The 15997-nt window shown below is 47.5% G+C and overlaps 1 protein-coding gene across 3 annotated transcripts; it reads left to right on the forward strand.

The window, feature by feature from the left end:
- Positions 1–76: 76 nt before the first annotated feature.
- Positions 77–15116, forward strand: FAM219B (family with sequence similarity 219 member B). Of its 3 annotated transcripts, XM_064267264.1 has the most exons (6): positions 77–4485; positions 5984–9520; positions 9729–9816; positions 10551–10628; positions 11067–11115; positions 12593–15116. In XM_064267264.1, exons 2-6 carry the CDS (start codon positions 9307–9309, stop codon positions 12758–12760), a joined length of 597 nt encoding a protein of 198 aa, XP_064123334.1. In that variant the 5' UTR covers positions 77–4485; positions 5984–9306; the 3' UTR covers positions 12761–15116. The 3 variants fall into 3 exon arrangements, with proteins under 3 accessions (XP_064123334.1, XP_064123333.1, XP_064123335.1); XM_064267263.1 differs by having other exon boundaries at positions 77–9520; XM_064267265.1 differs by having other exon boundaries at positions 77–9520; positions 12596–15116.
- Positions 15117–15997: the final 881 nt, after the last annotated feature.

The following is a 15997-nucleotide window of genomic DNA, read 5'->3' on the forward strand; positions in this document are numbered from 1 at the left end:
GCCCATCAGTTTCATGGTTTTGTTGCCTTGTGTACTGAGAGAACTGCTGCTTTAATTCTCTGGAAATCATCTGACATGAAAGTCAGGTACAAAAACATGTTTGGGTGCTCTGGTTAGCTGAAGAGTAAAAGTGATTTATATAGTATTTCCTTATTGCCAGTGCCAGTATGCACCCTAGACTTAGAAGACTAGTTGTCTGGGGACAGATCAAATTGTGTACCTTAAGATGTCCCCTTTCCTAAAATCATGTCACAAATTGTTAGTAAAAACAATCTCAGTAAGGTTTTACTGCTCATGACTTTTTATAAAACACTGATCCGCTACCCAAAAAGCTCCTTGCATCTGTTCCTTTTTTAAGAAGTGGGAGTGTTAAACAGCCACGCGTGCGTATTTAATGTATAGTCGGTAGGCCATAGTTCTTCGATTCATCCCTCTGTGAGCCAGCGCTTTCCCCTTTATCCCGTGTGTTACAGCTCCCCAGCCACCACTGATCTTCCTTTTTTTCCTCCAGAGCCGTTTCATGTTGTCCCCTGTCTCCCCTTGCCCCCCCATCCCAGGATGAACACCAACGTCATCTTGCCCTCACAGATCCTAGAGGCTGGAGAGGGAGATGTTAAACAGATGTTAGTATGTATTATATATAAATATGTCATGGTAGATTTTTAAAGTTCACTGAACAGACGTAGGTATGGTGAGAACAGAAGGCTTCTGAGGAAATGACACTGAAGGTGAAGCTTAGAGGGTTGGGAGTGGGGTGCTACCATGGGACTTATCAAAAAGCTGATTTATTGTATGACATATCTGGCCTTTGCACCAGTGGGGTGTGGAGGAGGGATTTTATTGACAGCTCTTATATTACATACATACATAATCGCATTTAAATCTTACTTACCAAGATCTTAAAAAATTCCTAAAACTAGCTGAAAGAAGACCATGTTGGTGTCACGGGCTCTTAACATAAAGGAGGAAGGCAACATGAATAAAATGTTCTCTGTTCTCAAGGTCATAGAGGGTAAAGAGGGTACACAGGCTCACAGTTGTCTAAAACGGCAGAATAAGTGCTGTGATGGTCCTCGTGTCATAAACGTTTATTCAGCACCTACTATATACCAAGCATTGTACCAGTCACTGAAGTTAAAGCAGTGAACAATGGACATACAGCTGGAGCCAGGAGAAGCTAAAGGTAAGGATCCAAGTTGGGCAGTTGTAGAGTGTAAACCAGTTGCCATCAAGTCGATTTGGACTCATGGTGATCCCATGTGTGTTGTTAGAGTAGAACTGTGCTCCATAGCATTTTCAGGGACTGATTTTTTGGAAGTAGATCATCACGTCTTTTTGTCGAGGTGCTTCTGGGTGGACTCAAGCCTCTAACCTGCCTCAGCAGCAGAAAGCATTAACCATTTGCACTGCCCAGGGACTCAGTGAGGATTTTGAATGAAAGTGGTAGCAGTAGAAATGGAAAGAGGAGATGAATTTTGAGAATCACAGTATGAGGTATACGGTAGCTTATTAGGTGTGTGGGAATGCAAACTCTGGAAAGACTCACCTTACATATTTTAGTGATGGTGCCATTCATAGGCAAATAGGAGCCAGCAAGAACAGGAGCTTGATGCTGGGTGGAAAAGGTCTGCATTTGATTCTGCATCTGTTAAATTTCAGGCATCAGTGGGGAGGGTAGGCCTAGAGCTCTGAAAAGAGATTGAGACTAGAGAGAAGAATTAAGGTTTGAGACAGCAAAAGCTGAGATTTCCAAGAAATGACATTTGAAGGCAGAAGTAGGCTGAAGGCCGAAATGGTGGGAGCAGGTACATTTAGAGGCAAAGAGGAAAGCTCTAGGAGAACATTAAGTTGATGACAGCTGAGGAAAGGCTTTCATTTTTGTTCATTCAATTTATTGTTTTTTAACTTCTTACTATAGAAAATATCGAGCATTTACCAAAGCAGAGACAATAGCATCTATAAATCCCTATGTACCATCACTCTACTTTCATACTCAGTGATTCATGGCCAATCATTTTTCACCTGTAGTCCCACTCACCAGATATTTTGAATCAAATCTTAGGTATCCTGTCATTTCATCTGTAAGTAAATATATTAGTATATCTCAAAGTTTATCTTTCTTTGTTGTTTTTAGGCACAATTGTAATAAGGAAGGACTGTTCGTGGTTTTTTTTTTGTTTTTTTTTTTGGTTTATGTTTTTAAAGAAAGTTTTGGTGGTGGCCTTTTTTCCTCAAATAAAAAACCTCTACTGGTTTTCCTGATTATAAAGCTAATACATGCCCATGAAACAATACAGAGAAGTATAAACCCATTGGTGTCAAGTTGATTTCGCTTACAGCAACTCTGTAGGACAGTAGAACTGCCCCATAGGGTTTCCAAGGCTGTAATTTTTACAGAAGCAGACTGCCAAATCGTTTTCCCACAGAGCGGCTGGTGAATTTCAACCACCAACCTTTCGGTTAGCAGCTGAGCACTAAAGCACTGCACCACCAAAGATTAAAAAATACTCGAAATTCCACCACCCAGTTAAATCCATGACTAGTGTTTTGGTGACCATCCTTGCAAACTTTTCTCTGTTAATATAAATATACACGTGTACATGCATGTGTACTTTCCCCCATTTGCTAGGTCAAGATCATTACTGTAGATAACTTTTTATATAGGTAAATGTTCACCTGTCTCCTGCTTTTTAATGGGGCATGATATTCCATTGTGTGGGTGCTTCAGCTTGGGTGATAGCTGTTAAAATTTTGTTATTAAGGCATATCTTATATACAGTTAAGTGTGCAAATCTTAAAATGTACAGCCATTGTTGTGAGGATTAAATGAGATTACATGAAGTGGTTAGCAGTGGAATTAAGGAAAGTCAAGGCCAAATGGAGGGGGTTAAGGAGTGAGTGGACATAATGAGGGAGGAGTCCTGAGGAATGATGAAGTCCCATGAGGGTGACTTGAAGGGTGGTGATGGCTGAAGAGGGCATTGGCATTGCTCTGACATGCTGGAAATTTAGAACATAACTAGATAGAACTGGTAGCTGGAAAATGGTTGTTACTGTTTCCTTGGCATCTTAAATTCTGTTGAGATTTCTAAATTTTATTTTTTGCCTCAGTGATTATGCTTTTTAATCTCCTTTTTCTCTAAGACTCGTCAGCAAACTGGTCTGTGGGCCAAATTCACCCCACCCCCTCTTTTTGTACATCCCACTAGTTAAGAATTGTTTTTGTGTTTGTAACGGGTTAAAAAATTAATAAAAGAATAACTTCTTGTGACACATGAAAATAAATTAAAATGTCATTGTCCATAAATAAGATTTTAGTGGAACTCAGCCACACTTACTCATTTATGTATTGTCTATGGCTGCTTTTGCACTACACTGACAGTTGAGTAGTTGAGACAAAGGCTGCACGGTCCACAAAGTAAAAAGAAAACTGACTCTCTACAGAAAAGGTTTGCCAACCCCTACTCTAAAATAATAGGAATCATTTTCAAAACAAGCAGACCTCTAAATCATAAGGCTTGTTAACAAGAGGCAAAGATGGTAGGTAAATAAATCTACTGATAAATTTCTTGTCTCCATTAAATGTCTGTGTCCCCCATACATATACCAACTAGTCAAATTGGATAGACTCCTTTCCTGTGCTAAAGCAGGTACATCTTTAGCTTGGTGGATCTTAATATCCAATCAAAGTATCCTAAAGGAAGTAGATGGCAAATGTTATTCATAGCTTAAAGAAGAGGATCTTTTCACAGCTTAACTAGGGGTGGGTGGGGCTTCTACTCTAACAGCATAGGGTCTCTAGCTTTTTCTTTCTCTACTTTATTGTGCAAAATTTCAAACCAATTAGTGGTTTGCCGCTTTTGCTTTATGCATAGTATATATATATATACTTTTTTTGGCTCAACCCTTTGAAAATAAGTTACAGGCATGATGTTTCACCCTTAAATATTTTAGCATACATCACCTAAGGATAAGGACTTTCTCCTTACATAACCATAAGAAGTTTGGCATAAAATATATAGTATGTATTCATATTTCCCCCAATTAAACAATGATGGCCTTTAAACTTTTTATCCAGCGTGCTATCAAGGATTAAATACTCCAGTCCAGAATAGGCCCCTCCTCCTCAGCTTCAATCTCATGCTACTGACGTTTTTGAAGAGTCCATAACAGTTGTAAACCAAAAAAAAAAAAAAAAGAACCCATTGCCGTCAAGTCTATTCCGACTCATGGGACCCTATAGGACAGGGTAGAACTGCCTCATAGAGTTTCCAAGGAGTGCCTGGTGGATTCAAACTGCTGGCCTTGTTGGTTAGCAGCCATAGCTCTTAACCACTACGCCACCAGGGTTTCTGGTTGTGTTGCACGATGCCCTAAATCTTGATTGTTTCCTCACTGTTGTTACTTCCAGCTGCCATCAAGCCTGCCTCGCATCTACCACATGTACAACGGAACAAAACTGCCTAGTCCAGCGCCATTCGCCTGGTCAGTTGGGGATTGTTCCATTGTGATCCACGGGGCTTTTATTGGTTGATTTTAGGAAGTAGGTCACCAGGCCTTTCTTCCTAGTCCATCTTAGTCTGGAAACTCCACTGCCGGACAGGTGGTGGCTGAACATGAGGTGCGTTGGCTGGGAAATGAACCCTGTTCTCCTGCATGCAGGGTGAAATCTACCACAGAACCACCAGTGTCCTCTCTTTAGAACCTGGTTAAACGTTTTGGCAAGGATACTGCACAGATGATGTGAGCTTCCAATTATATCCCCTCAAAATCCAAACCAAACCCATTGTTGAGTCGATTCCAACTCACAGCAACCCTATAGAACAGAGTAGGACTGCCCCATAGGGTTTCCAAGGAGCACCAGGTGGATTCAAACTGCCAGCCTTTTGGTTAGCAGCTGTAGCTTTTAACCACTGCGCCACCAGGATTTCCATATGCCCTCAAGAGGCACATAAATGTCAGTTCTAGCTTTTTATTACATCTACCCACCAGCTGATGAAACGCAGCGTAAAGTAGCAATAAGGTGGGAAAAATGGGGTTTGTGTTCAGACCTTCATTCAAATCTGACTTACATGTTGTAGCTGTGATTGTGGATAAGTTACCCATCCTTCCTATGCTGCAGTTTTCTTATCTGAAAACGGGAGCTACTTTACAGGGCTATGAGAGTGAAAAATTGGTGAGATTGTGTCTTATGTTAATGGTTGTGCTTGGGAAAATGGTATAGGCCTAGCCATCCTCCTAAGCCCTGCAGGTTTTCTTCACTGTTTACCTGGGAAGCTTGTCCTTACCAGCACAAGTTTGCAGAGGCATTGTTCAGGTTGCCCAGTTTCATTTCATTTACCGACATTGGGAAGTTCAGTTGAACACAAAGACACAAGTGAGATGCTTCTGTGCAGCTCCTGGCTCTTCACAGCTGTAGCCATCCCTTTGTATCTGACGATTAGTCCCCAGTATTTTGATTTTAGAATTACCTTGTTTGAGCAAGTCTATGCTCTAAGATTAGATTCTGCACATTTCTCTGAAAACATGGAGAATGTCATTTAAGATACACACTTGCCTGGTATAAACGAGGACAGGCTTTTGAGGCAGATGTGGACTCAACAGTGCAACTTTGTGACCTTAGGCACATTAGTTAACCCGTGAGCCTCAGTTTCCTCATCTGTGAAGTGAGTATGACAGTACCAGATAAGGATGTGATGATTGGGAAGTAATCTCTTCCCAAAGAGAGAGGTGACATGAATTACTGTGGGGACAAAGGGGGGGGGCTAGCTGGTGACCTGGGAGCCCAGGAGGTCCTGCTGGTTCATGGGCTCCATTGGTCTATTATCTGTGGAATGTAATGGGAAAAGTTGAAGGTTCTTTGGGCAGTAATCTGAAACCTGGTGAAACAAGGACTTCTGAGATGGGAAGAAAGCCTCAGGGAAGTGGCAAGGTAACAAAATCACCACCATCCCTCTCCATCCCTTTCCATGTCTAACCCCAGATACTTCCTGATGAAAGAATTTGGCTCCAGTGGATGGAAAAACGAGAATTCTCAACTGATGATGGACAGAGAACAGTTAGGGAATTGGGATTCCCAAGAGCCGGAACCCAGGAAGGTAAAGGATGTGACTACCCAATGGGACAGGAGGGCCCAAAAGCTAGGGTGGGAGTCTTTACTACTAACAGCCAATAGTCCCCACCATCACTGTCGCAGTCATCTCATGCTGCTATAATAGAAATACCACAAGTGAATGGCTTTAACAAAGAGAAATTTATTTTCTTCACAGTAAAGTAGGCTAAAAGTCCAAATTTAGGGCATCAGCTCCAGGGGAGGGCTCGCTCTCTCTGTTGGCCTTCTCATCAATCTTCCCCTGAACTAGGAGCTTCTCCGCTCGGGGACCCGGCATCCAAAGGACACGCTTTGCTCCCAGCACTGCTTTCTTGGTGGTATGAGGTCCCCAACTCTGCTTGTTTCCCTTTCATCTAAGATAAAAGGTGGTGCAGGCCACAACCAAGGGAAACTCCCTTTACGTTGGATCAGGGATGTGACGTGAGCAAGGGTGTTACGATCCCACCTTAATCCTCTTTAACGTAAAGTTGCAATCACAAAATGGAGGACAACCATGCAATATTGGGAACCATGGCCCAGCCAAATTGATGTATTTTTTGGGGGAGATACTTAAAGCCATGACAACCACCAAGAACCTACCATCCCTACTAAAAAATAAGAAACAAGACTGAGAACCGTGGCCTGGGAGGTACTTTGCTGGGGACAAATTACCTAATAAGCAAGGTATGCATGGGCTTACTTGTGTTGCTTACTAATCTGTAGTGCACAATTTCACCTGTTTTTCAACACATCAAAGAGTAGGACATAAATAAGTCGTGTGTACCTTGCTTACTGATTAGTCTGCCCCTGTAATTGTCCTGTTCATCATTAGGTCCCCGGGACTTAGTATAGGACCTGCCACACAATTTGAGATGAGTAAAACTTTTATAAAGTGGCAGCGCTGAGGCTCCCCAGACCCAGCAAAGGAGCCAGCACAGTCACTCGGTTAAGGTCTGAGTAGCAGGAGTGAGAAAGAGGAGTTTGTGCCCTGTGTGCTATGTCAATTCTTGCCCTAGAGCTTCATTCCCTTACAACCTGTTTTGTTGTTTGGGGCCCCAGGTGTAATTTGTTTTTCATAGATTCCTGGTGAACATAGTAAGTGGAAAAAAAAACTATCCTATAGGATAGTTGGGTGATCACAGTTTCTTCATTAATAGAAAATTTAGACTATATAGGTAATTTCTGAGATCCCTCTCAGCCCCAAAGCTTTGTGATTTTAGTTTAAAAGTTTTAAGGGGGATAGGGCATTCATTCAATAAATATTACTGTGACCTTGTGCTAGAAACAAGGGATACAAAATGAATAGGTTAGTCTACCCTTGGGTGGTGCAAAGTCAAGTGAGAATTTAGTGCCACTAAATGCTTAGAACACTGTGTAAGGTTTGTAGTAAGGTTCATTTCTTCAACACATATTGTATGCCAGGCACCATTCTAAGCACTTTACAATTTATTTAACCTCACGATAGTTCCACTAAATTAAAAACCAGATGCTATCGAGTAGACTCTGACTCATGGCGACCCCATGTGTGTTAGGGCTGTGCTGATTATCAGCCTTCAGAATACAAATAGCTGATTATTCCTAAGTAGATGGCCAGGTCTTTCTTCTGATGCACTCCCGAGTGGACTCAAACCTCCGCACGTTCATTTAGCAGCAGAGCCTGTTAACCCGTTGTACCACCTGAGGACTCCCCATTTCTTAGCTAAAGAAACTGAGACATAAAGAGCTTAACAAACTTGCCAGTAAGTGGCAAAGATTCAAACCTAGACAATCTGGCTTTAGTGGCCATGTTCTATCACAGTCTTCATTACTAATGAGACACCTGGGAGGGACATGTATGAAAGTGCTCAGATTCTTTATTGCTGCAAGTTCCTGGCGATTTTGTGACATCAAGTAGGTTTTGATCACATTTTCCTTGGACTTTCGTGAGGTTTCCATCAGTTTAACAGGTCGCATGGGGGGTGGGGCTTTTTTAGAGTCCACCAGGACCTGAGTTCAAATTCTAGATACACCACTTGACTGGTGAACATAACCAAGCCTGAACCTCATTTGTGTAACAGGAATAACCATCTTCTTTACTGGGAGATTATGAGGATTAAGTATTAAATTGAGCTGCTTGAAATTGCTGTTTCTGGAGGTCAGAAACGGTCTAACGTTATGCGCTGGTGAAATCTATCAAAACGGTAACGATTCTTTCCTTTGCGCTCCTGATTTTTCAAAAATCCCAACCCTAAATTCTTTATCTTGCCTAAGACATTGTTCCACCCAAGGGTTTGGGTGGCCCTTGGGGCCCAGAGGTCCAAAATCTCCAGCCCTAAATTCTCCTGCCTAAGGCATATTTCTGCCCAACGCTTTGTGTGGCCCTGAGGGCTGAGAGGCTGCACACTGTTGACCTACCGTGGAGTCCAATAAATTAGCCACGGGACAGCCTCCTGGGATTTAGCAGTTCCTAGAAGAATCCTACAAAAAAGTTTGGCAGCCAGCCACAAGCACATCCCTTGGGGACCGAAGAAGCCAAGAGCCTTGACACAGGCTCCACGGCCGGCCACACAGACAGCGTCCTTTCGCCCACGGCCTACTTTGTCCTTGTTTGTCGCTGTAGTGCAGTGCCATTGGTCACGCTTAGGGAGCGGCATGCCTCGTACAAGGTCTCGGGCACCGCGCGGGCTCTGCCGTTAGACTGTCGACCTAGGCACTGCCTACAGGTCCCTGAACCTCTCGGGCCTGTTTCCTTTTGCGGAGAAGGGCGCTAATACCTCCCTTCTTTGTACGGCGGCTTTCAGTTCAACTCAGGTTCTGCCGGCTCGGGCCTGGGGTTGCGCCAGCTGCGGCGAGAGGTCGTCCGCGGGACACTGCAAGAGGCGCGGAGGGCGGGTGTGCGCCAAGGCGTTGAGTTCGCGAACACTCGGCGCACAGCCCCAGCCCGGCATCAATATCAATACCTAACTTCGACCGTAGACAGAACTAAACCTCGACAGCCCCAGGCTCGGACCAACGAAGACTCAGACCGTAGTGTCCCCGAAAGGAGGAACGGACACTACGCGATCCCGCGGAACACTTGGGACAAGCCCAGGGCAGGACAGGCCGGAAAGGACCCGGAGAGGACAACCCGCGCCTGCGCGCCGCCATCTTGCTAAGGCAGACTCGGCTTCCCTCCCGGGCGACCGCTCCTTAGCTATGAGGCGGGGCTGCGCGATCCGGCGGGGCGGGGGCGGGTCATGGCCGCCGCGGAGCCCACGGCGCGCGCGGCGCGGGCGTCTGCCCAGAGACCCCGGCCCACTGGGGCTCCGGGCCGCACAGCAGGGGCTGCGGGGCCGCGCTCCGGGAGAAGCGGCGGCGGCGTCCCCCAGCAGGGGGAACGGACCTCTGCGGCCGTAGAGAAGCGCGGGCCGTACATGGTGACGCGCGCGCCCTCCATTCAGGCCAAGCTGCGTGAGTGTGGCTCGATGGGGAGCCCGGGCGGGCTGCCGCGTCCCTGGGGCGGGCTCCGGGAGCCCCGCTGGCTCTCGGCCCCGGAGGGAAGGGGTTAGGTGCAGCCCACCCCCGCCCCCGAAATCTGCCCGGAAAGAGCAGCCTCCCGGCGCTCGGGAGACATGGCGGAGTGGGAAGACCCCTCTGACCCGGGCCCTTTGACTTCCAGAGAAGCACCGGGACCTGGCCAAGGCCGTTCTGCGGAGAAAAGGCATGCTGGGGGCCTCACCGAACCGCCCCGACTCTTCAGGGAAAAGGTCTCAGCAGGCACCACCTCCTTTAAGCCGGGCAGTTCTCAGAGAAGGCCTTAGTCCTCAGGGTGGGAGACAGTGCTCATGTTTAAGGCCGAGCTGGTGTCCCTAGACGGCGGCCTGTCAGATCACTGCCTTTAAAACGGGGAGAGGAACAAGCATCTCTTCCTTTAAGGATGTGATATTAGGAAAGGGCTTTGGAATAAGGGGGTTCTGTTTAGTGCATATAGGATCATTCATGTGTCTGAATTAGGGAGGAGGATTGCGGCCGGAGACCCCAAGAGTGAGGTTAGAAAGCAGCGTGGGAACAGCCAGTGCTGTTTTTTTAACAGAATAGTAAACTCTCAGAGCTGTATAGGACCTTATCCAGTGCCTGCTTTTAAACAGATAAGAGCTGAAACTCAGAGAGGTGAAGGGATTTGCCTAAGGACTTGCTGTTTTTCTGTCTTCTAGTTAAATAAAGGGCTTAAGGTCCCTATGGGGGACTTATCCTGAGTCAGGAAAAGGGAGGTGTGCTTTTCCCGAGGAGAAGGTGGGGGCAGTGGCCTGAGTGCCTATTCAGAGGAGCAGTAGCCAGATATGAGGAGCTGCAGGCAGTGGTGGCTGTGTGATGGGCAGAAGGCAAGTCAGGAGTAGTGCAGTCAGTTCTGTTCCCATAAGGAGTGTCCATACGGCTGTCCCTGTGAAATGCTGGTGATTTCTCTTCTGTGCATGGTCTCTCCTCCTCTACCTCCCCACAGGTCAGTGAAGTTTAACAAGGGCTATACCTCTCTTAGCCAGAGTCCAGATGAAAACCTGGTGTCCCTTGACTCTGACAGGTGAGTGCTTCCTTGGAAATGCCCCTTGAAAAGTGACTTGGATACAGCTGCAGATGCGTGGTGCCTGTGCTTGTTCCCTGTCTCTACCACGGCCCTTTATGCATGTCCCAGGCCTGTCTTCTTCTGACCACTAGCCCTTCCTAGGGTGGCTTGGTTAGAGAACTCACGGGTGATGCTGCTGCTCTTGGATTTGGAGCGCCAGCGTTGTCTGGGGGACTCATCGTGCCCTGTTACGTATGTACCGTTAGTGAGAATGACCTGCCCTGCCAGAGCCAAATGAGGGAGCTGTTTGTACTCATGGATTCTGGGCTTGAGTTTTATGGTGTGTGATCTTTGCTCCACAAATCTTCCAGACCCGTCTGCATGCTTTCCACCTTGCCTTTTGCAGCTGTTCTCCACAGGCATCCCCCTGAACTGACTGTCTTCCTCTTCTCCTAGTGATGGGGAGCTGGAATCCAGATACTCCTCCGGGTATTCCTCTGCAGAGGCAAGTCCAGAGCACCTTTCTGTGTGGGGCCAGGCTGCAGGCAGCATCACCGCTACTCCCAAATGCTTGTCTGGTGCCTGCCATATGCACAGCACTATGCTAGACTTCCAGTCTGTTCTCCCATCTTCCATTCTGCCCTCTTCCCCCAACAGAAGTGTAGGTGTCTGAGAAGGACTGTTGAAAGTCCAGGAGACCATAGACCCCAGAGCTGGAAATGACCTCCAAAGTTTTCTAGTCCAGGCCACCACTTAGAAAAGGAATCCTCTTGATAAATCCCAGCTAGGTGTTTACTATTCTGCTTGCTTGGATGTTTCTTATAATTGGGTACTCACTACCTCAAAGCAGCCTCCTGCCCACTCCCAACACACACACACAATTCCCTTGGAGAGCTCTTAGAAAAGACTTTAATGATTTGAAATGTCTCCTTGGTCTGGTCCCATTGGTCCTATGCCTGTTCTCCAGTGTATAAATAATTCTAGTCTCCCTTCTTTTGATTGTCTTTTTTCTAAGGTCAGCATTCCTGTCCCTCCCCCACCTACCTTCCACCAAGCTTGCTTTCTTCCAGGCCAGACAACTTGTTCTTCAGTTGTTCCATCTATGGGACACAGACTGAGATACTCCTGAGCTGGCCTTGTGGACATGTGTCCAGAGTGAATATTCTGATTGTCCTAGACAGGAACACAGGGACATAAAGTTCTGCCATGTGCAGCTTATTGCCTTTGACAGAGGTAAAGTGCGGGGACATAAGTGTGCACCACTGGTATTTCTTATTCTCCTGGAAACCCTTGGCTACCTTCTGAGTTTCTGCCAAAGAGAATAGGGGCAGTTTGTAAATTGTGTCCTCCTTGAATGTATGGGTGTCTAAGATTGTTAAAACTAAGAAAAATTAGGCAAGAACCAGAGGAAGTCCTACACTGTTTCCAGCCTCATTTTCTTTCAGCTCAGCAGAACTGGTAAAGCCAGGCTGCTGATAGGTTCCACTTTGCAGGGACCCAGCCCTGCTGACATCAGAGGTTAACATGTCTCACCAGCAGTGCAAAGCTGCTCCCCACCCTGCTCCACTATAATCCCTATTCCCTACTGGTCTGTCCTATTCTGGTGTCATTGTGCCCATAGTCTTCAGACCAGTCCGGGTTCCCAGTGGGCACTGAGTTTCAAACATAATCTGGAATCTGATCTTTATGTCAGATGCTTCAGGGTTCTTTAGTGAGAACACTTCCCCTGGGGGTCAGTGATAATGCAGGCCGGGCAGTACTGGCTGTAGCTCCTAGGTACCCCTCACTGCTGGGTGAGACACAGCTAGGAAAAGGTGGCACTTCCGCCTGTAGTCCAAGGATGTTGGGGGTTGGCCCATGGGGAGGTGGGGGGCACCACCGACAGGAAGCCCTGGTAAGGGAATGTACGCCTGCCTTTTGGGCAGCAGTTATTTCTGCTTTGCAGCCTGGCTTACAGTTCCGTCCTCCCCTTCTGCTTTTAGCAGGTGAACCAGGAGGTGAGCCAGCAGCTGCTCCAGGATGGGTATCACCTGGATGAGATTCCAGATGATGAGGACTTGGACCTTATTCCCCCCAAGCCTATGACCTCCTCAACTTGCTCCTGCTGCTGGTGCTGCCTTGGGGACTCTTCCTCCTGCACCCTCCAGTAGGCATAACCTCAGGCAGACACCAGAGTTGGGCCACAAGGCCTGCAGGGCCCTGGTGGCCCTTCATAGCTCAAAGAGTGCAGTGGAAACTGCTGTTAGCCCCTGACTCATTGGGGGCACTGAGAGCCCCTGGGAAGGTCAGTAACCAACAGGTGGACCTTACCTTCTGCTTCTTGGGCCAGAAGCCCCTATCTGGGCCATGGGGTCATAGGTGGAATTCTGCAGTTTTCACTCTGCTGTTGGAGCAGTTTGGAGAAACCACTTTAATAAGAGCAGAAAATACAGGAATTTTGGTTCTTATGGTGGATGACAAAGTGGCTAAGAAAAGCACTAGAGACATCTTGACTGGTATTTGTCATCATGCTCTAAACCAAAAAAACCAAACCTGTTGCGGTCGAGTCGATTCCGACTTATAGCAAGTAGAACTGGCCCATAGTTTCCAAGGAGCGGCTGGTGGGTTGGAACTGCGGACCTTTCGGTTCGCAGCCGAGCACTTTAGCCACTGTGCCACCAGAGCTCCTGCAGGGAGTACAGCAGGTTACTTGACACAGCAGGATCATGGCTTCTAGAATCCCTGGATTTGGTGCCTCCCCCAAGTGGTCTCTCTGGGTAGGTTTAGTTAGTGGTCAGTCCTTGCTTAAGAGAAAAACCGCTCTACCACATATGTATTTAACTATACTCCTTGATTGCTATTCTCCACCTCCGTCTTGGCTAGTTTCTCCACCCAGTCTTTGAACTAAGGGTTGGGTGAGGAAATGGGCGGGCCCCAGAAGCCTGAAGTTTTTGTAGTTACCAGCAGAGGGAGCCGCAGGGAGCAGTCTGGTCCCTTGTCTATACAGCTTTTTAAACTTAAGAGGTATAGCTGGTGCAGCTGTGTGTGCTCTGGCCTAGACTGAGGCTCACAGACAGGACGAGGAGGAGGGAACTAAGCCAGTTCACAAGGCCTGAGACCAATCTGCCAATGCAAGAGACCTCCCCTCACCCCAGCATGGCCCATTCCTACTGTCATCAGTCCTCCAGATTCCTCAGTCCACAGTGTGGGTCCAGCTCAGGTGCAGCAGAGCCTCTCAGCCCCCAGCCTGAACACAGCAGAGACAGCAGTTTCCCAGTGGTCCCCACTAGGCAGCATCCTTTGCTGTACTGGGCCTCTAGAATTTGCTTTTCAGTGGTTCTTTTTGCCTCACCCAGGGCTGGTCTGAACGGGAATGGACAGGGTTCCCAGCCCAAGGGGCATGACAGTTAGGATTAGACCCCACCTGCGAATGTGTGGCTTCATATATGTCCTGTGACTGCTTAGAGGCATGAGGGATGGCACTGACTTTTCTTATGCTACCATGAGGTGAGCAGAAGACTGAGAAAGATAAACAGATGAGGCCTTGTCATTGCTGGACCACCATCCCCATGAGAGCAATCCCATCAGTGCTTGATTGGCACCTGTCTTCGTATTTTTCTCAAACTGTGGAAGGTCAAGGGGGATACACAGTATCTAAGGGGCTATAGCTGACTTTTATGCTACTAGCTAGCAGCTCCACAGCAGTAGGGAGGTGGAACAGTGCCCAGAGACAGATCAGGCTGGGGTCTGGGAATAGGGAAGGCAGCTAGATGGTTATTCTGAAACGGGACTCTGCAAGCTCTGCCCAGGTGCCCAACCTTCTAAGCACTTTGTGCAAATGCTGGCAGGGAGGGAAAACATTCCATTCTGACCCCTTTGCCCATCCACAGACTGTCCAGGCCCTTCTGGCTTCTGCAGAGGAGGAGAAGTGTGCACAAGGATAGGGCTCAGGTATAGGAGTGTGTGCTGGGGGTGGGGAGAGCTCAGTGGGGGCCAGAAGGTGGCTGCGGAAGCCAAGTGTGGAGCCACATTTCTGTGGCGTAGCTGGCTAGGACTCAGTTGCCTGGGCATTTGGCATCTGCAGGGAGTGAAGGCAACAACAGGCCCCCAAGACCAAGGCCCTCCGGGCGCCGTTGCTATGATCAACGCTGATGTTTGGCTGCAGCTGTCCCTGGAGATGATGTCCCAGAGCTGGTTGACCCCATGTAGGAGGCATTTCCTGTGTGGAAAAACTGTAGGTCCTGAAGCAGAAGACAGTGTGCAATAAGGCAGGGTGAAGTGGTTAGCTTTTTGGGGCCCAGCTGCCACAGGTCAAAGTATCAACAAAGGCACCAAGGTAGCCAGAGCCAAAGGCCTTAATTCAGGGTGCTGGGTGTTCTGCAGGTGACAGTCCCCTGGGGAGGGAGGGGTGTATCCAGGCTTACGTCACAGATGGGGTGGCACTATTCAGTGTTTACACAGAACTCTATGGCTTGCCCTTCTACAGCTCTGTAAGTTTGTAAGAATAAATGCCATCATGCTAATTGAGCCGTGTGTACCTGTGTTGCAATATACTTTTTGAGAAAGGCCTGCACTCCAGTCATTGCACCTGACCTGTGGTGAATATAGCCCCTGCTGTGGTCGTTCCTCCTGGAGACCGCCACACTCACACTTTCTGCAGCTCTTCTCCACGGACATCTGTTTAGGCCTGCTTCATGGGAGACCATGAGCAGAATGGGCCCTTGCAGATCACTTTTCTCTTTAGGATACATTCCTTCTAGCAGACCCTTTCTTGCCAGGTCACCTTTTGTTTTAGCTGAAGAAATTTTGAAGGCCAAACAATCCAGAAGATTGACCAGAACTTTTTGAAGGAGATTCCGTAGAACTTCATTGTAAGGGGTGCCCAGAAAGATTCTTTTGTGCAAGTCAAAACCCCACTCCACAGGAAGGAGCCAATGGCCGCGGTCTCTTTCTGGTCTGGAGAGAAGATTACAGGTCAGAAACCTCAGCAGCAACACAGCTGTACAGCATCTTGCTGAGGTGTGTCCAATTCCTAAAAAGTAGGCACAGAAAGAGTAGACCCCTTTCTAGGCACCTCCTGCCAGCTCAGAAAAGATTGGGTTGTCCTCATGACACAAACTGATCATCCTGTCCCCAAATCCTTATAATCTACAATGACTGAATGTGCTCTAGGGGAAAGGGTCAAATAGTCAAGTTTCAGGTTTGCAGGCCATTCGGTCTCTGGCACAACTATTCAACTTTGCCATTGTAGCCTGAAAGCCAGGCAGTACGTAAGTAAATGAGTGGGTGGGGCCAGCCTCCGTCTGCTGGCTTCAGTGTGCAGACCCTGCTGTTGAACCAAATGAAACACAGGAGAACCATCCACTGATGACTACTGTATTGCCTGCAGACCTGGAGGACCCAAGGCC

Source organism: Loxodonta africana, chromosome 13 (genome assembly GCF_030014295.1).
Source record: "Loxodonta africana isolate mLoxAfr1 chromosome 13, mLoxAfr1.hap2, whole genome shotgun sequence".
Classification (NCBI taxonomy): domain Eukaryota; kingdom Metazoa; phylum Chordata; class Mammalia; order Proboscidea; family Elephantidae; genus Loxodonta; species Loxodonta africana.